General features: G+C 48.3%; 1 protein-coding gene across 3 annotated transcripts; it reads right to left on the bottom strand.

The window, feature by feature from the left end:
* Positions 1-3,370: 3,370 nt before the first annotated feature.
* Positions 3,371-21,995, bottom strand: CYTH4 (cytohesin 4). 3 transcript variants are annotated; one of them, XM_049822179.1, is made up of 13 exons: positions 21,898-21,995; positions 15,974-16,056; positions 13,543-13,643; positions 13,223-13,286; positions 10,820-10,938; positions 10,364-10,444; positions 9,585-9,697; positions 8,881-9,029; positions 7,073-7,184; positions 6,540-6,616; positions 6,110-6,181; positions 5,096-5,250; positions 3,371-4,771 (listed from the first exon to the last, which is right to left on the bottom strand). In XM_049822179.1, exons 1-13 carry the CDS (start codon positions 21,914-21,916, stop codon positions 4,699-4,701), a joined length of 1,218 nt encoding a protein of 405 aa, XP_049678136.1. In that variant the 5' UTR covers positions 21,917-21,995; the 3' UTR covers positions 3,371-4,698. The 3 variants fall into 3 exon arrangements, 2 of the variants coding, with proteins under 2 accessions (XP_049678136.1, XP_049678137.1); XM_049822180.1 differs by lacking the exon at positions 10,364-10,444; XR_007508728.1 differs by lacking the exons at positions 3,371-4,771; positions 5,096-5,250; positions 6,110-6,181; positions 6,540-6,616 and having other exon boundaries at positions 7,114-7,184; positions 8,232-9,029.
* Positions 21,996-26,908: the final 4,913 nt, after the last annotated feature.

The raw sequence follows: 26,908 nt of genomic DNA, 5'->3' as shown, positions 1-26,908 counted from the left end.
CTGTTCCAAAGAGGCACAACTTACTGCACTATGCTGGGCCCTGGCCAGTATCTACCAAACACTGCTTAATATTATGCAGCACCCTCAGGGGGAAGGGAGGGAAAACAGACCCGTTTTGCCTGTTTTGCCAAGGCCCTTCTGCAACGAGAGAGCAAGGAGAGGCATTGGGCTGGGATGCATGTGAACCCTGTGTGTACCTGTGTATGCACAGATGTGCTTGGGTGTGTGTACTATGAGTGTGCAGGACACTCTTGTGCCCTTGAGGGCCCAGATGTGATGGCCACCTTGCATCATCTCCACTCTCACCCTGAAGTGTTGGGCTGGCATGTCTAGCAACATCAACTACCCACACAAGACCCTCCACCCTCCCTGACTTTTTCCTTGTAGTCCCATCTGTCCCACCATACACGACCTCCTTGCAGTTAGCCCAATAGCATCAGCCTTCAGGACCAAACTGATGTCTGTATACAGGCTCACACACGCAGCAATGTGATATCCTGGGACAGGTCACATTCATCTTCATCGCAGGGAGGCAGCAGAATTGGAAGTGGTGTGGCAAGATGAGACTGCTGCACGTCCCTGTCACAGGCACTTAGAGCAGAGCCACTGCAGCTGTGACAGCAGTGACACTCCAAAAAACCCTGGCCAGGTCTCAATCCCAGTCTGCCTGGGCTTCCTCCAGCCCCCCAGCCTGGCCCTCTGTCAGGCTGGAGACAGAAGTGAGCCAGAACAAGGTGCAGCAGAGAGGCCATGGTGCCTTTGAGAGCTGTCCTGCCCTCTAGCTTTGTGCTCTAGACTTTCTGGGCGAAATGCATATTCAAAGAAAGTTTTAAGAGGGAGGACGTACGGCAATGGGTCCCCCACACTCAGGTGATGAGTTGCTTTCCAGCCACCAAACATAAGGGTTGGGAGACAGGAGGAACTGCTCCTGTTGGACCCACAAATCTAACTGCACCATTCAAACCAGCTCCAATTCAGCAGGGCTGTGCTTCTTTCCATACAAATGACCTATCCCAGAGGGTATGAAGACTGGCTCCCATCCCTCTGATGCCCTTGTGATGCCTTCTGTTCCTCCAGGTTTATGGTACAAGCTGGCAAACCTGTCGACCACTCTTGGTGGCAATCCCTGCACTGCTGTGGAGGGGTGAGGTGTGGGGGCTTACACGGTGTATCACAGAAGGAGTCAAAAGACTGGCAGTCCCACTCGAGATAATTCTGTTTAGCTAGCAGAAAGGAGCTGCTTGATTTTCCCTTTGTGCTGAAGGGTCTGTGACACACAGCTGAGCAGTTTCAGGCCTGCCAGGAAAGGACAGTGTCTCAGATTGGTGCTCCCACCCCACCACTGAACACTATTCCTGGCCAGCTTGCCTGCAAAGCCTTGCCTTCCCACAGACCTCCATTTGCTCATGAGCTCCCATCACCAAGGGCATTCACCCCCTGGAAAAAGACAGGCTCAACTCATGCCATTTGATCAGCTCTGAATCCATAATTCAGACCAGTTTGTCTCCATTCATACACTGCCTTCCCCTCCACATCCCAGAGCTTTTCTCCACCCTTTGCTAGATACCTAAGCTGTACTAAATGAGACCGCTGGCTCTCCTCACAGCTGCTCCATCGCTGCTGCTGCAAACAATTTCTAGAATGCCTTTTTAAAATGTATTAGCCTTCCGAAAAGGAGCTGATAAATAGGGGACAGGAGGAAGGGAAGAAGCAGGGAGGAGGCAGGATGCAGCGATGTGGTCTATTCCACACATCTGTGGTATTGTCCTCCCAGCCCTTTTATGAAAATAGATGGACATTTATTATGAAAACAAATTACTGGGTGTGTGCAGGAGTCCTTAGGCAGGCAGGGAATTAGCGTCAGCCTTCTGCATGTATTGTTTGTGTGAGCCACATATGCTGCCTACAGTGAGAAGAAGGAACACATCTACCAGGTAGACAGCAATCTGTCAGGTTTAGTACCTGAAGGGCTCTATGTGTGTCTGTGTGTCTGTGTGTATGCATTCATGTGTGGGGTGCTGCAGTTGCCCTCAGCAAAGGGAATGTGTGATGGTGGCCAGCAACACATTCCCTGGTGGTACCATTCCAGTTGCACAAATCGTTCCCATCATAAATTTGCAAGGGCTGCAAGCACGGCTGTCAAAGCACATGGATATAAGGGGATGGTCAACTTTTATAGACCTGTCCTGAGACACTTTGGCCACTACCAAACACACTGGTATTCAGCAGGCATGAGGTGAAGGATACTACTCAGAGAGTGCACATGTTGCATTGCTGGTGGGCAACATCAGGTACCGTTGTGTTCACGTCACAGAGGAGATTGGGGCATGGTATAGAAAGGAGTTTGGAAATGAATTTTCTGTGCTGGAGCCAAGGAAAGGCAATGGAAACTCAGACTTACTGTCTCTCTCCCTACCTCAGTCTCTAGGAGAGAAGAAACCTGGTCCACCTCCTCCTGACTCTTGTGGTTAGTTTGATGGATGCAAACTACAGAATTGCCTGTCTTTGTGCATTGTTTTGCCTTTCAGAAGTTGTCCTTCCCACCCTGTCCCCGCTAGGAATAATTCTGCTCTGCAGTGCTTGGGTACCTGGGGGAAGAAGGGAGGGGAAAGGACATAGGCAGCCTGAAGAGAATTGCAAGGATTTGGGATAAGGAGGGACCGGGAAGAGCTTGGGTAGACCCTGGTGTCATAAAAATGATCCAGGTAAACTCTAGGGAGGGCTTAGCCTGGATTTCCTCACCCAAGACCAGACTGTGGGTAGAAAAGAGACTCTAGGTTATATTTTGATGGCTTTTGTCACACAGAGTATGAGCCCGAGAGGTGCTAGAACAGACGTTTCTCCCTCAAATCCTAGGCTCTGGGGCATCTTTCACCAACCAAGTGCATATTTATATTTCTCTTACATATATTGGAGATGTTGCCAAGATAAGGGGCCATATTCTGACTTCTCCTCCCACCTCTGGACACGACCCTGCCTCCCTGCCTTGAACCCACAGCAAAAATGAATGTGTGTGTAAGCACGTGCTCTAGAGCAGCGGCCAGCAAACTCACTCCGTATCACATCAGTGACAAAGAGATTCAACGTAGGAGATATTTGCAAGCGCGAGCAGAAGAAAACCTTCACGTTCCTTCTCCAGGGTGAGCGCGTGCTTCAACTCTGAGATACACTCCCTGCCTCTTGAAATTAATTCAACATTCCTGTGGCTTGGGCAAAAATAACTAGAATGAATAATCGGGCTGTGCTGGCCCTGCTGCAGATTGCCTGGTAGATAGAGCCCTCTGCAGGAAGATAAAAGGCAAAAGACTGAGACAGCACCAGTGTTTACTAGAAGAGACTGAAAAGTAAAAGATGAAATCGCAATAGCTTATCACATCTTTTAACCCTGCAGGTGTAATTGTCTCTAGTATTTGCCTCCATGCTGTTCCCAGTTTGCAGTGTTACAGCTCCCTGCACCTTTTGTCTTGTCCTATCGACCACTTCTCCTTTCCACGCTGCCCAACAGCTGCCTGCTTGTGCCACGCGCTCAGCCTGCCTGCATTTTGGGTGCAGTGCAGGGCTGCGGTGGTGCTCAGGCTGCTTTGCTAGGCACAGGAACATGACAGTCTTACCTTACATCCTCTGCCTTTATCACTAAAATGATCATGTTACCCTGAGTGTTGGGCTTGTTTCAAGCACTTTTATTTCTTTCTTCACACAAGAGACAAAAAACCCCACGCTCAGATGAAACCAGTATGTGAAGATGGGAAAGCCTCTGTGTGTGTGCTTGTGTGTGTGGTGTGTATGCACCTCCAATTTTTCATGCCTTCTGGCTGCAGGCCTTTCAGATACAAAGCCCGGGTCTCTGGAGTGGTACAAGGAAGCAACCTTTGCTGGGGAGCCATCAGCCAAAAGAAGAGCTAGTGTTCGGGTTTCTTCCCTAGGGACAGCTGTGGTGGGCTCTGAGTCACAAAACAGAGACAAAAGACCCAGAGCCGCTTCCCTGGTCCCACAGCCTCTCTACACTCGGTTACCCCTTATCTCCCTCCCCAACACCTTTAACTTTCTAAAACCTATGACTCAGTTACAGAGCAGGGACTTCCCAGGATTACAGCCCTCACAGCTATAGGAAGAGGTAGAGAGGGCTCTCTTCTGAACAGAGAGCTTCTTATCTTCCCTTGGCCTCTAGTTTCACAGTGAGGTCCTAAATATCAGTGGCCCTTTTTCCACAACCACTACACTTCTGTTAGTGGAAGAGAAACCATTGGGGCTTTTCTGCTCTGCAACTGACTGGACCATGCTTGGCTGCTCCAAGAGCATCTGCATGGTTCCTCACACAAAAATACCCAGGGCTGGTTTGATGGCAGGAGGGGCTGGAGACATTCTGGAGACATTCCCGTGTCCTCTCAGATCCTGTCATATACCCCTGGGGCTATAGGGGAGAACCCAAAGGCCAGTTGCTGTTGAGCCTTTATGTTTGGTCATGGGAAATGCCATGACCACAGTTCTGACAGTCCTCAGTGGATTGCAGCCTGCGCCTCTGCCTTCAGTTTGGAAAGGGAAGAAGCAAATCTGGCAAGTTGTCCTGTCAGTCATCTTCCTGCCAAGTGGGAGGCAGAGGGAACCAATGCTCCCAAATTTCTTCACTGGAATAACCCAGCACGGGAGTGAAGCTGTCCAACAACTACATCTTCCTGCTGCCAGTGACCAGGTTAGGGCTCAGTTTTTGCTGGCAATCTTTTTCTTACGGGCAGAGACCAGATCATAGAAAGGATCCTGTGTGATGCTGGTCCTGGAAATAAAAGGAAATGGGAGCAAAAGTAAGAGATTTAATGCTGGAGAGCAGCACAGGCAACCTAACTGAACTTGCACAGAGACACCACTCACCAAAATGTAAGACTGGAGATCTGCAGATCCACAGAACAGAATTTAGCTGTGGCTAGAGATTCTCCAGAAGGGACCTCAAAACTCCTCGAAGTCAAGAGGTACCACAGTTGCTAGACTGCAAACCTTTCCACCCCCTTTTTCAGGCTCTGGTAGCCAAATAAACTGCATGACCAATTGTCCCTGGGGCTGAACAAAGGCAAGCTCAGGCCTCCAGTTCCAGTCTCCTCACCGTATTGCCTCAATCCACTCATCACGTTCTGCTGGTGTGGCTGCTGAGATCTTATAGGACTGATGTTTGCCTTCAACCACCTTCCCATCCCCGTCCGTTTTGCAGGCTTTAATCTTCTGCCCTTTGCATTTGGGATTGAAGAGCTCAAAGCAGTTCTGTCAGAAAAGGAATAAAATGGAACTGTAGGGGAGGACCAGGTGGACCAAGGAGACTATGCTGCCTTCAACCATGGGTGACAGGCTCAGAGACCTTCCAAAGGGGAGGAGAGCATTCTGTCTCTGAAATTCAACAGAGCCTTTCCTTCCCCACCCCAAGAATCCCCCTATGAGTTAGATCTCCAGGCCATCCCTCTTAGGTAAATACACCCTTCCTGTGAATGACTGGACACTAAAACAGGCTTCATGGAGAGATGGAGCATCAACAGTTATCAGAAAACACCTTCTGGGATCTGTCACTCTGTTCCACTCATTAAGGTCTCTCCCCCTTTTAAGTAGATGAAACATCCTCTCTTCTGCCGGCCACCACATAGATAGAGGGCACTTTTCCCGGAGTCACGACAGACCAAAGAGTGGGTATCCACAAAAGATGCACAGACAAAGAATGCCACTTCCTGAGCAAGTTTCCTAATGCCACAGCACTGTCTGGTCTACATGTGCTGTAACTCATTAGGGTGAGTCCTGGGGAGACAAATTGAACCCACATCTCCTGGTGCAAAATGAGTAGGGAGTCAGCTGTTTGCACTAATCTCCACTCCCCTACACACACACACACACACACACACACACGAAAACATACAATACAGCCAGCCAAAGGACAGCTCAACGTTCACACCAGATCTTCCCTGGTAAAATACAATCATGTTTAGATACCATCATATTTAGATGGGGGCACAAGGCAGTTTGGAGTAGCACCTTCCCTCTGAGAAGCATGGTAAGAGTAGGGCGTGCGCACCCTCTCTTCCCTCTGACTGCCTGAGAGCCTGCGTTGGCAGAGTACTAAGCAATGGAGACTTACTGGCTTTTTGGGATCATCCACCTTCTGGACTGATAGGTTCTCCAGGGGGATAATGCCCAGAGGTTCTTTGTCCTGAAGGCAGGAAACATGAATTAACACCCAGCATGCTCCCCATATCTATGCCACTTCTTAGACCCTCTCTGATCTCCCAGCCGTGTGTCTTTGTGGGGGTGACAAGGAGAGGACACCACCTCCATTTACACAACGGGGAGCTTAGTTAATGAGATCACAGCAATAGGTGCAGTGTCCAGCCTCTCCTCCTCAAGACCAGAGGTGAGGAAACAGCATAAGAGAGAAGGGAGGTCTGAGTTCAGTCTGGGAGTGTAGGATAGAAGGGAAGAGTTGCCTCCTACCCTCTGCTCCTCCCCGGCCCCTCAGAGGCTCGTAACCACCCAGGACACAGTTTCCCAACCGGGAGTTAAGCCTTTACCGTGGTATATTCAAAGTAGTACAGACAGTTATCGGTCAGAATGAACCAGCGGCGTTTCCAGGTTTTCACACGTCCTCCTAAAGGCAGTGAGGTTCAAAAGGCGTTAGTCACACATTTTTCTGTCCTTCATGCACACCCCCCGCCTCCCTAAAGCTCCAGACAGGCACACACAGTCATACCCTCCCAGCTCTCCGTGTAGATCAGCCCCCAAGGAAGCAACCATGGTGCTCACCACTGATGCGATGCCGTATGGTGGACACGCACACACAGGGAGACAATTTTGTTCTGATGGGGCTGGGAATGGGGAGGGGTGAGGGATATCTTTTTCTGAGTCCCTTTTTGAGCAGACAAAGCCTGCAGGAGCTGGGAGGAGAGAGCAGGCAGCTGGGATCGACGGCAGGTGTCAGCCTCATCCCACCGCAGCGGATGGGAGGGAAGGACAGCGGAGATGCTGGTGGGTTCCTGGGGGAGATTTGTGGTGGGAGACAGGCAGGCGGGGAATTCAGAGGAGCTAGGGGAATCCTCCTCCTTACCTAGTTTCAGGAGCCAGCCCTCTCGGTTAGGGTTGAAGAAAGTATGCGTGAGGTCATTCCCATCATCCTCAGGTATGGAGAATGGCTCGTTCTTTATGCTCTCAAACAGATTCTGCCCCAGAGCATTGATGGGGGAGAGAAAGAAAGAAAGAAAGAAAGAAAGAGATTTCTGACAAAGCTTGTACAAAACTCTCCTAGGTCCATCTGGTTCATCACTCTGTTTCCACAGGAGCAGGTGGGTGAATGGGGAGGGGAGTGGGAGATGAGCCCTGGGGGTACAGCCACCCTCAGTCTATACCTCACAGGGATTCAAGGGGGATCACCAGCTCTTTTCTGCATCCTGTGTCCAAAAAAGAGACCCAATCTGGAAAGTCACAGGCACAAAAGTGTGCACCCATAGGCTGCAGTGACCATCACATGAGTGCTGGTGTGAGTAGTACAAAGGCACATGGAGGGGGGACACACACGACACGGCAGAGGCTGCAGCCCCATTTAGGCCCTGGGTTCGTGGTGCCAAACACTCTGCTGAGAACTTCTACATAGAGACCAACACACACATGTACGTGACCACAAGGAGGCACATTTCACAGAACCAAGGCTTTTGCAGAGGGACACAAGGGTGACATTCATAACAGGAGAGTGACAGGGAGGCAGGTTACTAGCTTTCAAGGGATACAAAAATGTTGCTCACATCATTGGATTTGCTATCATTTATTACACAAATCCCAAGCCAAGAAAAAAAATGAAACTACAGGCTCCTGCAACTTCCTTCAAATTGCCTGAAAGAAATGACACTCTGGAGAAAAATTTAAAGCCTTCACCCTGAGGGGATGCTGCTTAGCAAACCCAAGTGTGGGATGCAGGCAGCCTCTTTGACACAAGTTATTCTCCCCAGGTTGCTTGGGTGAAGCTAGACACATGCAGGAAGGCTGCCACCTCTACCTTGCCTCATAGGGCAGGTCCCATGGTTGCTGAGCTTTTGGGAAAATGGTAGCTCCAGCTTTGCTGATGGATGCATCCCCTGTCTCTGTCTCCCCTGCACTGCATCTTCATTTTCTGGGATCAGAGACACCACGGACCTGCTGAGAGCTTTACAGATGGCGGATGAGATTCTGGAAGAGGCCCTGACAGTCATTTGCAACTTGTTGGTTCTACTCACTCAAAGCTGCATCCTGGTGTAAGAGAGGTGAGGCACTGGTGTCCTGACTGATGGGCACACTGGAGTCAGCTGAGACATTTACGTACGAACAAGGGAAAGGGATTCATAATCTGGGCCACGGTGACTTTGTCTCACACACACAGAAACACACAAGAAACAGACAGTCCCTTTGGGGGCTGGGACTTTCAAAGCTGGCCAAAAGAGTCAGGTGCCCAGCTACCTCCCAGCGAGGTGGGTGTCCCGTTCACACAGCTTCATGCCTACATGACACACAGACACCCGCAGCTCATGTCTTCCTCTCTCACACAGTTACAGTATCTGTTCCTCTCTTACACGGACACACTTAAAAGCACAAACTTTCTTAAACTGATACTGCTGGTCCCTGAATGTCTTCAGCACCGTCTCTCTTGCTCCATGTCCTCATCAACAAGCAGTGTTGCAGTGTGTGCAGCCCCTCTCCAAAGCAGTTTCCACATTTTCCAGCTTTGCTTTTGTACATACTGCCCTCTTTCCTCTCGCAGCCCTTCCCCTTGTACGGCAGAAGGTCCGTAGGCCTGTACGACACTGAGACCTGTGGACCTTTGATTCTCAGTGGACCCCAAACCAGAGAGAAAAGAGGGATTGATGAGAAAATGGGAGGTCTTCTTACCTTTAAGAGCTCTTCTGGCAGGTCCTCTCCATTGTCAATGCCTTTGTTGATGGATACAAACCTTTCAAAGGGGGTTTTGTCTTTCACATTGGGGTTGTGCAGGCTGGTGTTAAGCATGATGATAGAGAAGGAGAGTATATAACAGGTATCTGGCAACAAGAAAGAAAACGAGGATGGGTGGCACTTGTCTTAGAAGGCAGATCAATCCACACCCTAACAGGCAGCTTGGTTTCCAGTCACTGGAGAACAGCGTCATCCTCTCAGCTGTAGGAGGAAAAGGGAGATGTCCGCTCTGCTAGGAGAAAGAGGGACAGAGCTGATCCCCTATATGGAGGTGACTCCATCCCCTCAGGTTAATGGGGCAGGTTGGGTAGATCTGGTCTGATAATGGCTGTGCCAGCAGGAAAGCTTCTACAGACACATGTCTGTCATTGCTGCGATGAGGTATCCCTCATGTGGGGCTGGGAGCACTTCTCACATCTATTGCCCATGGGGATGGACGGGGGCACAGCAGCAAAAAGAGGACTGAAGACCCTCAGCCTACTGAAAAGCTTCACAGGAACTGGGCAACCTCCTTCATCTTAAGGGGAAACATCCACACTTCCAAGTGATGACCTCTGTGGTTTGTGAATGGAAAAGGACGGCTCCTCTCCCTAGCAAGAAGTGGAGCTCAGCTTTACAGGCCTTCTTCTCCCCATAACTACCTGTGGACTGGAATACTCCCGGGTTACACTTGCAGTACCAGTTGGCAAAGGCCTCCATCATCCGGTCAATCTTCTGCGCTTCCCCAGGCAGCCGGAAGCTCCACAGGAACTGTCTGTCAGGAGCAGCATGCCAGAGAGTTAGTCAGATTGGGTCCAAGGGACATTCATCCCTTCCCTCAACCCATGGGACACTAGGAAAATAAAAGAAGTGATCCCATCACACTGGGAAGACAACACAAGTGCATGAAGCAGGAGTTCTGCTCCTCTCTCCAGAAATTGCCTGAGGTCATCAGCCTCAAACACCCTAAAAGCGGGAAGCAGAATTAAGCATCCTGGAAATCATGGCTTCTCTTCCCTAATGAATGCCCTGCAAGGCAGCAGAGACATCAAGCCTCCTGCCAAGAGGCTGGCCTATAAGAAAACAAGATGCCCGAAGACAGAGTCACTTTGTCACTGACAGAAGGGGCACTGTGGACAGACATGTTTCCCAGTGCAAAAAATAACTTGCCCCATCCCCCTAGCCATTGAACCCACTGTGACCCACTTGGTTTTTCCCATCTTCTCTGCACATGGCCAGTCCAGTCAAGGGGCTGTGAAAGAGTTCCCCCAGGAAAAGGTGTTAACACCTCACGAAGCAACAGTCTTGGAGCAAACACATGCAGCAGGGCCTTGGGAAGTCCCATTTCAGCCCAGTAAGGCTTCACAACCTTCCTGGGGGGTAAGACCCAGTGGCTGAGCAGGCTCCCGCTCCATCCCCTGCGTCCTGCATGCTCACTCACCTCAGAGCCTGCACCAGGTTGAGGTTGGCGAACTGGTGACATGCCACAAAGGCTTGGAGGATCTGAATGTTTGTGGGGTCCCTGGGAGAGGATAGAGGGAAAAGTTCAGAAGAGAACTTTGGCCCTGCTCAGTTTTGGTGCCCTTTGGTGTAACAACATGCACCCAGCTCCATCCCAGCCTTCCCTTCCCCTCTGACCAACAAGAAGCCAAGAGGCACACTCTTGTCTGGGAAGACTGACCCCATTACAGGCAGGAGAAAAGGTAGCCCATACAGCCAGCCTTAGCCACACTCCAACCTCCAGGGTGTACTGCCCACCCATCCCACTGCAGTTTGAGCTGTGTTCAGTCTTGGCACCCAACCGAGGTCTGCCAGGGGTCATCTAAAATAGTAGTTGAAAGGGGCCAGGCAGGACAGGGCATCCAAAGGGCCTCCTCATCCTGGCTGGGTTGCTCACCTCCCACCCAGGTAATCCCCAATGGCTGTCTTGTTCAGGCCTTCACCCTTGTGGAGGAATTTGGCAATCTCCTGCAGGTCTGAGGACAATACCTGCTGCTCAATCAGGTACTGGATTCCCTGGGGGAGGAGAAGCAAGACAGTGAGGTATGACAGCTCTGTAGGACCCCAACACTGCTATTAGCCTTCCTTGGCTTTGATGATGTTGCCTCCTCTGTTACTCCCCAGCCCCTTTATGGGAGACCACAGCCATGTCCCCACCCTTATTGCATCCCTCTTCATCCACCATGGTGGGTCAATACCACTTCTAGTTCATGCTTAGATTTGGATAAATGTTTCCCTGGGATGGAAACTCAAGCAAACAAAAAAGGGCAACGTAAGTTAAAAGTCTGAAAAGGCAAAGTCAAATAATTCATTCTAACACTTTCAATCAAATATCTTAGTGTTCTGTTCCTAAGTGTCATTTTTTTCCCAAATTAACTTAAAGAAAAAAATGTTTGTTTGAAAGAAGACATTATAAAAAAATGTAGTCAGACAAAAATATGGGCTTGAGACAACTTAAAATTATTTTTTCCTGAATGTTCTTCTATGCCACAGAACACAGAAGTCTGACATCTTTTCAGCTCCATCTTCCCCAGCCAGTAAGGATGGAATATGTTTTTTAAGGAATATAGATGGTCTGAGTTTGGCTGTGCAAAGAGACAACATCCTATTTTAGAGGGAATTTCATGATTTTCAAAGTCACAGAAAGTTGAGGTTTTGTTCAGATTCTTAACAATATCTAAAACCACTGCAACTCTCCAGACCACATTGCAATTCTCCTCACAAAATACAATAAAGGAATGAAAATTGTTTTAGATCCGTCAAAATGTTCTACTTCAACAGAATCAATTCACTTTGCCTTGTAATATACAAGAAACTATTTCTAAAATGCCCCAAAGAAAAAGCAGTTTCAAAAGAAGAAATTGAAACATTTGTGAGATTTTTCCACACTATTTTCCCTTCTTTTTCCCCAGACAGAACTTTGGTAAGATCAATTTAATTTTGCAAAGCATTGCTGTGATGATGGGGCTCCATTTTCCAGAAGAAAATGTTTCTCCCAATGGTTTTGTTCAGCCAGATTCCTAATGCTTATGTCCACTAGCTTCAGGAACTTGCCCTGAAATCTTGGAAGTAGGAACTCATTTAAAGCATCAGCACTGCATGGGTGAAGTGTAACGTTAGCAAGGAGGGGCAAAGAAAGTTCCTTGCATTGCAGCTACCTCTCAGCATGTAGCAAAAGGGAAGCAATAAACAGACATCTGCATAATATAGGCACATAGTTTAACATTTTGACCAGGCTGATCAGCATTGAACTAATAAAGCTAAACTGGTTTGGGGTCAGAGCTAGTTCACATATTTCTGCACAGCATAGCAGAGTGCCACAGCGAGAGATCCCTCTAGGACCTCAAACCAAGGTCAAACAGAAAGGCAAAATGAAACCTGCTCTCACGCAAGGCTGTAAGTACCGATATCACTGCTCTAAGGCAGCTCCCACTGGCAGAGGGATGTCCAGGGGACTGGCAAGCACTCCGCCTGCGGTGGGGATACTGGGGAAGGCATCTTGAGGGTCTCAGCAGGGCGGAGGAGGAGGCATGAAAAGTTGTCACTCAGACGAGCAGCCACACAAGATGCTAGCTGTGGTGGTTAGCTGCTGAGGAGCAACTGTTCAATCGCAGCTTGTGGTTTTCCTTATAGAGCGCAAAAATAATGGTCCACCAGTGAGGAGGAAGGAAGAGGAAACTGTCTTTCTCACATCTTCTCTACTTAATCATGACAATTTGAGAGCTTTCTGCAGAGGCATGAAGGTTTTGGTGTCTGGACCCCACTGGTCAGAGTCCCAGAAAGTGGAAAACCTGGATTCACTCCACAGTCCAACCAGTACTACCAAACCCAAAACTACTTCTAAAATGAAAGAGGCAGCTTGTCCTCTTCTGTTCTGAATGAGCCAAGGAACCTGACACACTCTCAAAACTTCTCACCTTCTTCTTACTTCATCCTCCTCCATCCCACTATGGCCAACTCTTAGCCTCTCACAGGCAAGATTGAGCTGGGCTGAAGGAGGCTTGGCTTTCTTGACACATTGGCAGCGATAAACCATCCCTTTATTTCTCTTAGTTTTGGGTGGCATCTGATGGGATGGCCTATAGGCATGTGATGGGGGGAGGCAACACAGCTTGATAACATCAGAAGACCTTATTCAGGGACAGGATGGAGGGTGCTACTAACTGGAAGCCTAACTGGAAACCAGCCCCACAGTCCCATGCCGTAGTTCCTTTGACATGTGTGGCTGCAAGTGGACCAGTAGCCAAGAGAAGCTTTTCCTCCCAGCTTTCTCCTCATAGGTAGAATGAACAAATCCTACCTTTGCAGGGTCCATGTTGAATTTCTTCCGGCCCAGGGACAGTTTATCCTTCTGTGATAGTTTGCTGCAAAACACAAAGAAGGAAAGTCAAACTTGGAATAAAGGACCACGTTTCAATTCACTCACAAGGTAACTCAGATATCTCAAGGACAGGTGTCTGGCTATCTAGGAATAAAGAGAAATCTCACAGCAGAAAAGGGTATTCCTGGCCTCATTTCCCTGTCCTTGTCGTGATCCAAATCCATTCAGTGGTTTTTTGTCTTCTCAACAACAAGACAGAGACTTTGTAAACAAAGAAATACCCATCATGTCCCACTTGCCTGGTCTGCTCCCCAGGATTATTGCCTGCCTCTTTCCTCTTCTCTGCATTTTGGAAGCACTCAATCTCCGCAAACACTTGAGCAATCTCTTCCTTCAGCTTCTGCAAAAGAAATATCAGGAGGATGAAGGTGATGGAGGGAAAACCAGCAGACACATACAGAGCATCTCTTCTTCCCTCAATCACAGGAGAAGGACTGGTCAGATGGTCACAACAGCCAAAGATGTCTATGAAATGGGCACTACTCTGGGGTGACCCTGCTGGATTCCAGATGAAAACAATTGGAGAGAGGGGCAGAATGATGTTCTCATGTCTGTTGTCAATCAAGGCTGGAAAATAAAGGTTAGCCAGTGTGGAGGGTGGCAGAGAACGTACCCCAATGTTGATTTCAGTTCCTCAAACAATGTCAGATGTGAGACTCCTTCCATCATGCCCATTTCCTTCTAGCTTTTATTTTGCATAGCCATGCTACACATCCAGGAAAGGGGAAGTGGAACCAGTAGCTGTGAGGTCAATATGAACCTGAAGTGGCCACATTGTGAAACACAGAGTGTTTAACATACCTATCATTCAAATACCATTGAGCAGATACCTGTCTTTAGGTGGAGAAAGAAGAGAGGAGGAGTAAAAGAGAGTAATCACTGCCAAATTTAAAAAAAAATCAATTGTAGAATTCCATTTCCTTTAGGCCCATGGCAGACCATGGCCTTCTTGGCTGGATATTCCGTGTTACCAAGGAAATGAAGATGTCTATATCTCCTTGCTTCCATCCTGCAGTTACAGTCCTCCTCAGAGCCAGAGTGCATCACAGCTCTCTTCCAGGAATCACCCAAATTCTTCCCCATGCAAACCAGAATAGGCAGGGGAAGAAGGGTTGTTTTATGACAGATCTTGTCTCAACAAGGGGTGAAGGATATGGCCACAAGGTGCACCCAGAGAGAGAAACTGAAGTTCTCCAATATCCCATAACTTAAAAGAGCTTCTGGATTTCAGTTTTGCTCTGGCCTTAATTCTGTTGAGCTTCATCAGTCTCCAGAGGTGGGACTATACCTTCCTAAGCTTTAGGTATTGCATAAATGTAACAAAGCTGTGATCTTAGCTCCTGAATTTCAAATGATTATCAGTTTTGTTATTTTATTCACTGCTGTCTTTTGGCAGTGTAACTGGCAAGTCAAGACCCATCCTCTCTCCTCCTCCCTCTCCCCCCACCAGACATCCCCTCAAGTCTTTGTGTTAACGGGTATTGCTTGATACTTTCTGAAGAAATCCACCTGGGAAAATGTCTCTAGTTCTAGGTACTCTTTCACCTAAAGTCATCCTGCTCCACTGGGCAATGCATACCCCATTAGTTAATGGCTTTGGGATTTAGAGTATGGGTCTGTGTAGTCTAGCAGCTTTTCTCTGTCCATAGTGGGTAAAAAATGTAGTATTCCTGTTCAGCTATCCTGCCCCCTACAGTGCCCATTGCCTATTCTGAAAACTGAAGAGATAAGAACCACACACAAGCAAACCACATGCACATACATTCGTAGCCTGTTTTGCAAGAAGCGACAAGACACCATTCTGATTTGCAGCAGAGATGGTGAGTCTGGAAGCCTGAAAAGTAATAGGCAGTTTGGCTTATTCCATTACTCTATGCAAGGAAGTATTGCACCTACTCCCCAGGCATCTGGACTTCTTCATGTTGTGGGAAAAATCAGTGCAAGTCCCCAATGATTCAGTGCAATAAGGTCTCTCAAATGGGAGACGACATTCCATGATGGTGGAGGCAGAACAGAATAGAAAGTGTACAGCACCATGCATGTCTGCGATGCAATATTACTGACTTTGAATCTGTCACTTACAGACATCTTAGGAGTCAGTGGAGAAATGTTTGTGTCTGCTAAAAGAAAAGAAGAAAAGCAAGTTCAACCATGGAAACTTGTGTGGTAGGTCCTGCCATCACACCTCTCTAAAGAGACAGGATCCTTCGTGGAGGACTTGTTAGAGGTCCACAAACCAAACAAAAATTTAATAAACACAGGGGGATGCAGCAGGTAACTAGGACTGATATGTCATTAGCGGGTAATCAGTAATTAAAAATAATCACAAATACTGAACCAGATCTCTGCCAGTATGGCTTAGTAAAGTCACACTCAATCCTAATATGCAATCCCAGCTCATCCCTGCTAATGAGCTGACCAGCCTTTCTCAAAAATCCCATTAGGGTAGTTGATGACTCCTGCAGCAGAGAGTACCACAGGTTGGATGCACACTGGTGGCAAATATGCCAGGGCAGCCTGAAGTTCTGAGTTCAAGTTGGACCATGCCAGAGCAAACGTCTCCTGTGCAGGAGCACTTCTTCATGGCCTGGACTGTTATGCGAAGACGCTCCTTGGTGAAGACAGTTTTGAAAAGGCTAGGCAGAACAGGAGGAACAGGATGGTCCTTACCTTAATGTCCTCCAAAAGCTCCTGTCTGTGCTGCCTGATCGTCTCTATTTCAGCCTCTTCAGCCTCACTCAAGTCAGTTGACCCTGGAAGAGCAAAGATTCCTGTGAGAATAGTACTGCGGCCAACATATCACACGAAAAGCTCCCTCAGCCTCTCGGTGCCTATCCTCTCCTAGAGTCATGCCACAGCAACTCTGATTTCTGTGTTTTAGCATCTATGTTCCCTGCTGTTGCAGCCACTGCACCTCAGCTTTTCCCTGCAAATGGTTCTCAGTCCAGAGCGAGCAACACAAACCCATATAGCCCTCCCACCCCACCTACTCAACCGATTTTGCTCACCATGAGCACAATGAAGAGGTCTTACCAAATGCTTTTTGGTGGTTTTTACGTCAATCATCTTTATGTGCTGAAAAGCTGTGATCTAAATAGTTCATCTCCATCCAAACCTCCCATGAAGAGCCACTGGCTTCATGGACAGATCCACCACAGCTAGAGTCAGAAATGGCTTAAGAGAGAGAATCAAGGTTTTTCAAGCTTGAGGGCAGGATCTGGGGGGACGAAAGCCTTGCTGAAGAAGGAGCATCTGTGGGAGGCTGTTCTGTGGACTACAGACAATGCAGAAATATGAGTAGGTTTCCTTGTCATGTACAGGAAGTTAAATAGATACCAGCAGAGCCAAGGCAACCACAAAATGATTCATAAAAGACCTAGAAGAATTGGGGTGACAGCACTGCTGCTAAATATAATCCAGGTGAAGCAGAGCCTCTTCAGCAAGGAGAAAGAGGAGGCTGCAGCCCTAGAGAGGCAAAGCAGATGGTGAGCCCCAGGAAAAAACCAAGGGGCTCACACAAGGCTGAGAGCACTGGAGCTCCTGGGAGGCCACTGCAGAACTTGCAGACAGGGTCCTTGCTGCACCTAAACACTGCGAGACAAGGCTTCCCTAGGAAGCTAGGTCAGGTCACTGGATGCCCTGCTCCACTGTTTCATAAGCCAAAATCCCCTGGGCCTCCTGTCTTCCTGGAAAAAGGGGAAGTAGTACCAGCTGCCTTGGAAATTGTCTTAGTGTGGATCTCACATGCAAAACAACTGCTATAAATATGAGTCGGGAAAAAGGGGAAGGAACTAGCCAAGACAGACAGAAGGAAAAGGGGACAAGGACAGTTATCTCCGAGCTTACATGCTTCTTTCCTGTCATGGACACAACAGCTCAGAGACATCAGCCTTACCTGATCCTAACCTTTCCCCCATGCTCCCGGCTGGTTGGGTTTCCCTGTGCTAAGTCTGTCCTATGACTTTTCTCAGGCTGCAGCCTCTCTCCTGCTGTTTTCAAGCATTGCATTCCCTGGGGAGAGGCTGCTGAGCCTCTGGGAGAAAAGCACTGGGCAAGAAGCCAGCATGAAGCCAGGGCTGGGAAGGACCCATGTCCCCTCCCAGCTCTGCGAGCAGCCCTCTGAAGAGCTGAAAGAAGCTGATTGCTGAAGCCGGTCAAGAGGGAAGGAAAACCTGCGGCATCCAGCAGCTCGCAACAGCCAAATCTGTATGTGAGGGGAAAACAAATAAACAAACAAACAAGCAAGCAAACCAGTAAACCAAAACCAACCAACCAAAAAGAAACAACAACAACACCCCACCCACCCCCCCCCATGCAGTGGCTTTGCTGCTTGTTAGGCGGGTTGCTGATTTCCCCTTGAATGTCAACCCTGCGCCTGTGAGCGGTGCTTGGGTCTTTCAGCTTACTTTATGTCTCCTGACATTCTGGCATCTGCAGGAGATGAGGCCAACACCTTGGTCCCCCCAGCTTTATCTCTCTCACCCCTATGGGAGCTGGTAATTGTGGAATCACTGTGGTGATTCCTTGACCAATTATCACTAAGACCCTTTGTCTTGTATTTCTTTCCACAAAAGCACCGTAGCAGAACATACCTGAGGAACCTCCTCTTCCCTCACCCCGTCAGCAAAGTCTGTGGTGTGGCTGGTTGCTTTGCTTCAGTTATTCTGTGTCTACTGAAGTAGCCTAAAGCACCTCAAAGAGATGTGAGGCTCCCAGAGGACACCACCTCACCCACACGATCCCCACCAAGACTGTAAATAACTCAGTCCCTGTTCCTCCTGAACATCTGAAAACCCCAACTCCTGAGTGATTTATCTGTCCAGTTTGTCAGAATGAGAAAAGTGTGGGAAGGACTGGGGGGGGGGGGGATGGGGGGGGATAAAAAGCATACAAGTCATGGAGAAGGGGAGGGAATCAAGGGATAAAAAAAAATAGGAAAAGGTGACATAGTAAGTTAAAAGGTGGATGGATCAAATTTTCAGAGCACTTTAGACTGAGCTGCAGAGAGGGTCCTTGTAAGGTTTCCTAAGTTTCCCAAGCAGCTGAAGTCCCTGATTGCCTTGGAAAATAATTCTGAGGTCAGCACCTACATGTTACTCTGCTTCCCTAACAGACGGCCTAATGCTCTGCTCAAGGCTGTTCTGAGGCCATTCATCAATGTTGTTGCACACATTGGGGTCTACAGTTAGGGGAAGTGAACACAAAAGGCTTGTTTGGGGAACTGTCCACAGAAAAGCAGCAGAGGCAGCAGAAGCAGCTGGGCAAGCAGCAGATGAGATAATGAGAGCAGGCTGTTTTGCCTTTCCTTCCCTCTCCACGTTGAGAATGAGCGGAGCTGGCAGGAGAGGGACACTCTGAGTGACACACTGCCTGGCTCACTCCAGACCTTTGCAATGGCAGAGGGAATTCATCCCTGCACCAGGGGACTGAGGAACAGCTTCAGCCTCGTCAAAAGCCTCAGTACCACCAAGTTCCACTTCCCTCTAGGGCTAGGTCAGAACACAGATGAAGCATAGCCCTGGTCAGGGTTCTCTGCACAGGGGGAAATCTCACCCCAATGAAGAACACCCCGCGAAAAGACCCGCAGGTTTCAGGGGGATGCTGTCAGCCAAACCAACGCTGAAGTCTTCCAGTTCAGACACAAGACATTAAAAAACTGGCTAGCATCCTCTCCAGAGAGGACATGAAGTTGTTGCTTGGAATTTATTTTCAGAGAGCAGACGTTGAAAGGAAAGCACATCAGCATCACATTTGTGGGGCTTACACCTGCTCTTGAGATTGTTTCCCCAGTCTCAGGGCAGACACAGATAGAAAGACCTGCCAGCTCTTTATGGATTTCCCAGGCTTGTATTTTTAGTGCTGTCACTCAAAACAGAGCACAGACTTCAATTCCAATTGTGGTGACTTACGCCGTCAGCCTCCCCATCTGGACGGCAGGTCGGAGTTACCCAAAAGCCTGGGTACTCACATGGCCAGCAGAGTACTGTGTTTGCTGGTCTCACTTCCCATTGCAAAAGGCTGTGCAGAGCTGTCCGGGTGCTAAGGGAGGCTTTCAATCCCAAGCAAAAGCATATGACTAGGAAGATGATAGCTTTTGGAGCACAGAGGTAAGTGGGTAGTGACTATCCAGGAGAGCTGGAAGGATGGACTGCAGAAACAGCAGAGGAAGGTTATGAAGAATGACTGCATCTGTAGCACTGTTACAGACCATCCATGTGCTACCCACCCACAGTATAACAGCAGAGGTTCAGCTGGCCCATTTGCAAGTCAATGTAGGGTTCTGAGTGTGGCTGCTAAAGGGTTTGGGCACCTCCACCCATGGCAACACACAAGCAGAGCAGCCTGATGGGCACCTTCTTGCCTGGATGAGGCTGTCTGATGGAAGAATTGAAATTCCTTTTCTTTTTTTGATATGGCTGCTGTGTCATTTCCAGCACAGACCACTGCCTCCCCAGCCAGGTTCCAGGCTAGTACCAGGCAGATACCAGGCAGCTTTCCAGCTTCTCAATTTCTTCCAGCTCAATCTGTCTCCCTCCTGCAGCCACTCCACAGTTCTCTTCCAGCTTGTGTCAGAAGAAATTCAACACAGACCTCACACAGGTTTAATTTGCACAGTCCGGCTATGGGGGGAAAGGTGCGAAGAAGAATTTGTGTTGTCTCCTGGTCCCCTTATCCCACATGAAAACTTAGAGTAGTCAGGATAGCTTCCAGGCACTTTTGCCTGTGGCTGTCACCCTACACATCCTAGCACCATGGTACAAGTCTGCTGTCCCATTTTTCACACACCCAGCTCAAGGATTTGGCATACTGGCTCTGTGGCCTCACCCAGACAGTCACTAGGAGGTCCTGAAGGAAGCTGAAAGAGGACATCCACTGCAGGGAAAGCAGCCTCCCCACAGACACAGGTCTCATCTGCACGCAGCTGTGGCAGACAGGTACCCAACAGGACCATTGCATCTCCAGGTAGGAGTGACTCCAGGAAAAGGTGTATGTGCACCTCTGACCTTCAGGAAAATCATGCCACAACCGAGCAACTTTAAACGCATCCTGTGCTCTAAAGTTCACTGGAAAACTGTATCTGGAGGCAGCCTTGGCTCCCAAGGTAGAGCAGCATCAAACCAACCCACTTTCCCACGCAGCGGTGAAGTGACAAGCTGGGACTGAGCAAAGACATCAGTCAGAACCAGCACATCTCTTCAGGCAGTGCTTAGCTCCCAGCTCTGCCTCCAGCCAGAGCTGAGCAAACCCACGTTGTCCCCGAGCAGGAGCTCATTGCGCTATTGCAGTGTGTAACTTTAAGACATAATTAACTCAGTAACACATAACTTGAGTGAATGACTGTGTCCGACCATCAGTTCTGAGAGCTTCAGTTTTTGTGGAAAGCACACCCCAACGTAAGTAGCGAAACATGAGGTACCCCCCCCCCCTCCTGCCCATCTTGTCCTGCAAAAGCTTCGTCCACTGTTGCTTTCAGATAGGGAGGGCCGGGTGATCTGAAGGGATCCACCTTCACCAACATTCATAGCCAGATGCTGGCAACAGCTCAGCTCCCATACGTCCCACCAATTTCCCTGACAAGCAAGGCTGGTATGCGGTTTGAGCGTGCCCTTTCCTTGGCTACCCACCTAGGACCAGGCACTGCTTTTTCCCTTCATTCTATGTTCTATATGCCATATGCAAAAGCCTGTGAGGACAGGGAGTCAGACAAAGCAGGGCCAGTGCAAGATGATCCCTTTTATTCCTGGCCCTTGTTCAGCCTGTTCCTATTCGGCTCTCGCTATCTGCTGCCTTTGCACAGACACACGCTCAGAGCTTCCTCAGCCAGAGGCTACAAACGTTCAGCCTGGCAGGATGCCTTTCCCTGCTGAATCCCAACCACTTTATTTGCCACCTGCTAAAGTAGGAAATAAAACCCAAGATCTCTCTCAGTTCCTCAGATGTGGCTTATCTCCGCCCCCCCGCCCCCCAACATCTGCCTTGTGAGATTATTTCAGGACCAGGCAGGCCCACCTGCAGGTCACTTGGTGTTGGTAGACTCCAAATACAGTCATTCACCTTTAACATGGATATACACAAGAGATGCCCCAGTCCCAAAAAGCCTCGCAAGCATGTTGCACTGGGATACCCAACTGCATGAGAGGCTCCTCAAAGGCAAACCAGCTCCTGCGGGCTGTAGGGAAACGCCGCTGAGGAGCTTGGAAGCCATGCCAGAGTTTCACGAAGAGAAGCCAAAGCTTATAGGTGCTCATCCCAAGTGTCACATATACCCTTGATACCCCTGAGCCGGTTCTCAGCTCGGGATCCCCAGTACAAGCAGCAGACATTCTCAGCACAAAGGCCATTCAAATCAGTGGGAAATTTCTCCAATGTGAAAGGAGTTTGCTTACGGGAGAGCAACTAAGAAGAAAACCATGCCTAATGCTGAAGGCTGACAAGCAATTAACACCACCACCAGGGATCTTCCACCACCTCATTCCTCCAGCCACCAGCCGCAACATCCACTCTAGCTGCTGGGATTTCACGGTGTGCTCTGCCCCCTCAAACTGAGCGCACAGCCCCCACAGAAAACAAGGCAAAAGACAGTCAAGGCTTACCAGCAGGACAAAAGTCCATCCTGAAGAGTGCAATATATTTTCAAGAGAAGTGTTGTTCCTCCTTGCCTTCTGCTTGTTCAGATGCTTCACAGAACTGAAACGACTTGGAGCCAGTGACCAAAATCGCAGCAGCATTGGGGGGGGCGGGTTGCCCTCTGACTCCACCCTTCCTCTCCTCTTCCCTCTGACCACATCTCATGAGTTTGCATCAGTGAAGGAAACTGTACGTGCGTACCTCTATGAGCTAACGGGGGCTCCTTGGCTACTTCTGAAATGCAAATCCACAAATGCATTTCCATCCCAGCAGCTTTTTAGGGGAATCTCCGAGCACGCATCTCTGTTTGAGGGGACTGAAAGCAGTGAGAAGCTGATAGTACTTTGGGCTTTTGTCTGAGATACTCCAGGGAGAGAGGGGAGAAAAAAGGAAGTTCTTGATTCAGAAAACCCATCTGATTTGGGAAGTGGTTTCATTTTAAAGGAAAGATTCTTCCTGTGTTAATTCTGCAGCAAGCAGTGGGGAGATGAATCTCCAAAAGTGGAGGATGGTTGATGGAAGGGAGAAGAGAGTCTTTTTCTTCTTCTCCCTCCCTCACTGCCCACTAAGTGACTTCTACTCTAAGTCTTGCTCCTTTTTTTCCCCACTAACAAACTGATTTTCTTGGGAAGCCTTGTAAGGATGGCATGAACTGAGGAGGAATGAAGTCCTCTCAAGTTTAATGGTATTCCTGCTGGTAGGAGAGCTGGCATTAGCAGGACTGTTTTGAAGGCACTTGTGCTGCTCTGTTCATCTGCGAGACAGAGAGGTGCTTTTTTTCCTTCATTCCCTCCACACAGCCCCAGAAGGCTGTACACTTCCCCTTGAGTTGTATTTGGTTGCCATGTGATTTATGTGGTAGATCTCTGATATAGGCAATGTAAGGAAAAAGAAGCATGCAGGAAAACACCATGTCAGAGCCAGAAGAACTGGTGATTGAATAAATAGGTCAAGGTAAAATTCAAACCAGGTGTGATGCCCAAACAGGGCTCTTGCCTCCTCTAGCGGGACTGAAGCTGTAGAGGGACGGCTCCTCTCCATGGGTGAACATTTACCTCTGAAGCACTTTACATACTTAGCACCCAGATCTGTTGCTGTACTTGCAGCAGGCCTTGAGCAGGACAACAAAACAGGTCCAGACTTTTTCCTACCATCTTTCCATGAGACAGCAAGGTAGAGTTTGAAAGAGCATTGCATGTGTAGAAAAATAAGAAATGACCCTCTGACTTGTTACGCAGTCAGAGCTAGCATCTGTGTACAACTGCCATCATTTAGAATATGCTCCTGTGAGGCTGAAGGTCCCTGACTCTCTCAGACAGGACGAGTTATTACCTTCCCACATTCCCATTAACTAAGTCTGGTCTGAGAGCCTCTGGACAGAAAACTGGGCCTTTAAAAGGCTTGATGCAAAGAGTAGGATCTGCCTGAACACTCTGGCTAAGAGCCATTCAACCTCACAAAGAAAGACACGGATTGCCCTCCCTTTCTTTCAGTCTCTTGCATTTGCCCTAACCTGTCTGCCTGACCTTCGTTACACCCAATATCCATGCTTAAAATTTATCAGAGGCCTGCCTTTGGGTTACAAATTGCCAAGAGCCCACCCGTTGTAAACTCAATTTCTGTCTTGAGATTCTGGGCCGCATCAGAGGAGAATTCACCACCACACCGTCTGGCCCAGTGTCCCAACTCCTGCACTGGGACTGGGTCCAGGGTATCACCTCCAGTCCTTCCATCAGCATTTTCCACAAAAAAAAATGTTTCATCTGTATTGCAGCTGACATCAAGCAGGCACACCAACGTAAAGCACTTCCTTTGAAGACCTGATCTTGCCTGCCTCAAAGGTAGGTGACATATATAGGCAGCTTGATCGGGGCTGTTCTTATACGTGTGTGTGGGCAGGTCAAACCACAAGCACCCTGCAAACACCAAAATGGATGCCTCTGTGCACTGCAGAAGCACTCCTAGCCACTCCAACAGAGAGCAACGCGAAACCTGTACCCGTGTCTCTAATCCATACTTGCTTCATCTCTTAACATCTTGATGCTTCCTTCTCACTGCCTGTCTGCTGGAATCCCTGACTGCCCTGTTTTGAGACCTTACCTACTAATTCAGTGCAATGATCACCTCCACGACTTGCATTCTCCTGGTTCTGGTAGCCTGCTTTTAACAGTGGTTGGCCTTGATGCACTTTAAATGCTTTCCGTTATTTCAGCCAGAGGAGTCTGAATGGGAAATGCATCCTTAAAAAAATTCATAAATCTGTTTCATGTAAAAATGAAACACCTGTGAGATGTTTTCTCATGAGGGTACACAAGAAGTGAGACAGGATGATATAACCAAACTAAGCCCAGAGCATCTCTCATTCTTTCCGAAGTGCAGGGTAAGTATGTCTCCCTCTCCAGGTCCTTAGTCCCCCACTCATTCACACAGTGCACAAACTAGTTTGGTCTCAAGCTTACCCTGGAGCAAACCAACCAGTTGCTCTCTTGAGAAAACCTAGACCTAGACGAGAGGTCAGTTTGCTTGAGCGTCCCAGACAGACAATACAGATCTGTAGTGAACTCAGGTGGATACCAACACTACCCCAGCCAGCAATGTGTCTGGAAATGCCCTTAAGGTAAGTAACACATGTTCTGTGATCATGGCATGAAAATACCATGAAAGGGATACAACACAATCCTCTCATTATTTCAAGTGAAAAGCGGGTGTGGGGACACCCAAAGGAATTGGCAAAGACAGAGAGAATGAGGGAGAACGAGAGGAAGGAGAGGAAAAAAGGAGAAGAAAAAAGGAGAGGAAGAAAGCAGGAAAGCTAGCAAGGAGGAAAGCAAGCGAAAAAAAGCAAGCAAACACGCAACCAAGAAAGAACACATCAAAATTAATTATGCCCCAGGGACATAGAAAAATCAAATGGATCCTAGGGGAGATGAGATTTAAATGCTATACAGTGTGGTCAGAGTTAGCCCATAGGCAGTGGCTCAGAGCACATAAGTTCTCCCACTGGTGCTGTCAACAAGGCCAGCATAGATACAGCCTAGGTCCTGCTAAGCAAGGAGAATCCGACATTCAGCAAAAATCAACTTATGCTGAAAGATACCCACATCCAGGGAACTGACTCTTATAGTGGGCACTGATGCTGGCATCTTCCTCCTTCTAGAGAAACCTGTGGCCTATACATAAAAAAAACCCACTGTGATGACTACAGCTACATCTGGAAAAAGAGCAACCCAGATGAGATCAAGGGCATAACTCACCAAGGCATGCAGTCCTTGGAAATGCAGCAGACTGGAGGAAGAACCAAAGAACATTTTCCAGGTGATAGAGATTATTTCAACAAGGCAAAGAGTAGAGCTGGGAATGGCTACTCCTTGCTCCAAGACGTACCTGGCTCAGAAGTGCGAGCAAAGCTCTCTTAGCTGTGCAAGAAGAGATGTCAATAAGAGGGCAAGAGGACTGGGTGGGTGTTGAGGGGCTGACATAATATCAGAGTAAGTGAAGGGGACTGGGACAGGTCAGATATGCCTTGGGTTGGATTAGGGTGGGATTTGGCCCTTTTTGTTCCCTGCTATCACACCCCTTCACATCCGCCACCCCACAGGTAAAGCAGTGCTTCTCCTGTGCCTCCAGAGCTGTTGGGAATAGGGACAAGAATAAGCAGATCCCTGGAAATCAGCTCTTCTGATACAGGGCTGGGGTTAGATCCAGTAATTGCTTCTGCCACTGCACAACCTTCCCAGCTGTGGTTATCTCAGGCTGGGGCTGTGCAGGCAAGAGGTGGGAGTGTGTGCAACGGGGGCATCCAGGCTGGTCCAGCAGCTCTCACGTCATCAGGCATGGGCAGATTAGGCAGACTGCTGCAGAGCAGTACTCCGGGCTGCTCCCTGTGCCTCCTGTGCCACAAACCATTTTTTGTCCCAGGATGCTCCCTGACTGTACAGAGGGACTTAAACTGAAGCTGGAAACATCTGTTGTTCTGGTGGCCACAAAGGAAAATATCAAAACAACAGCATGGGTGCACTTTTCTACTACTTCGTATAGACTTAAAATAATTCTGTAAATAAAACAGAAATATAGATATTTCCTACTGCTTCCAAGGGGATAAACGACAGAGTGCCATATATTTCTCTGTGCTGAACATGTCAACTGTATTCCCACAACTATTCACAGAGAGACAAAGTACAGGTCTGTACAAATTCAATAGCCCCTTCAGGAGGTTTAGACTGCCATTCAGGTTGGGTTTAGGGATTGCAGTATGTCAGAAGAGAGTGTAGCACTTCTTACACAGTATTGTGGGGATTACGAGCTGCACAGACGGTATTTTGATGCAAGGTAAAACAGCACTAGAGCAAAGACAACAGGATTTTTCATATAACAATTGGAATAAAATAATCCTTGTTCAGTGTGAGGAGCAACACAGACTGTGACAGCCAGAGCAGTAGCTCAGGATGCAAACATGCAGGCAGTAAGTAAAGCTACTAGTGCAGAGTACCTGGAATAACCTATTCTGAACTGCTTTTACAAATTCAAGGAGCTGGAGTCTATTTTAGAGGTAGAAAGATGGTGATTACAAAAGGCCACAGGAAATAAAAAAAACCTCTTATAAAGATTACAGGAGGGTCACTTAGAGTCTGATAAACTTGAATAAAGAGCCAGAGGGATTTTTTGTTAGACTCGGAAGTGCAGCAAAATTGAAGCTTTATGCCTTTGAAAAAAAAATGGTATAAGTCAAGCAAAAGATTTTACTTTGGTAGTTCAGGAAATATTAGTCTTGTAAAACAGAGTAGCTACAGATTTCCTTAGTGCTCTAAACAGCTCTTTTCACTTCCCCGATGCAGGCTTCCTAGAAGATACCATAGCTTACCAGTAAAGATATGTATTGGATCTGATTTTACAAAACATAGTATATCTAGCATCTGATAACGTATGAAGAATGCTAGCAGGCAGGGGATTCAAGTCAAGCAGTTGACACTCAAGTTA

Source organism: Accipiter gentilis, chromosome 18 (genome assembly GCF_929443795.1).
Source record: "Accipiter gentilis chromosome 18, bAccGen1.1, whole genome shotgun sequence".
Taxonomy (NCBI): Eukaryota; Metazoa; Chordata; class Aves; order Accipitriformes; family Accipitridae; genus Astur; species Astur gentilis.
Note: the sequence above shows the minus strand (reverse complement) of the source record. Positions and strands in the feature narration are given on the sequence as shown.

Coding starts and splice junctions, on each gene's coding strand:
- CYTH4 (XM_049822179.1), bottom strand. Junction 13,644..15,973: donor AGCTTTTGGAGGACATTAAG/GTAAGGACCATC, acceptor TTTCTTTTGCAG/AAGCTGAAGGAAGAGATTGC. Junction 10,445..10,819: donor GGGGATTACCTGGGTGGGAG/GTGAGCAACCCA, acceptor ATCCTCTCCCAG/GGACCCCACAAACATTCAGA.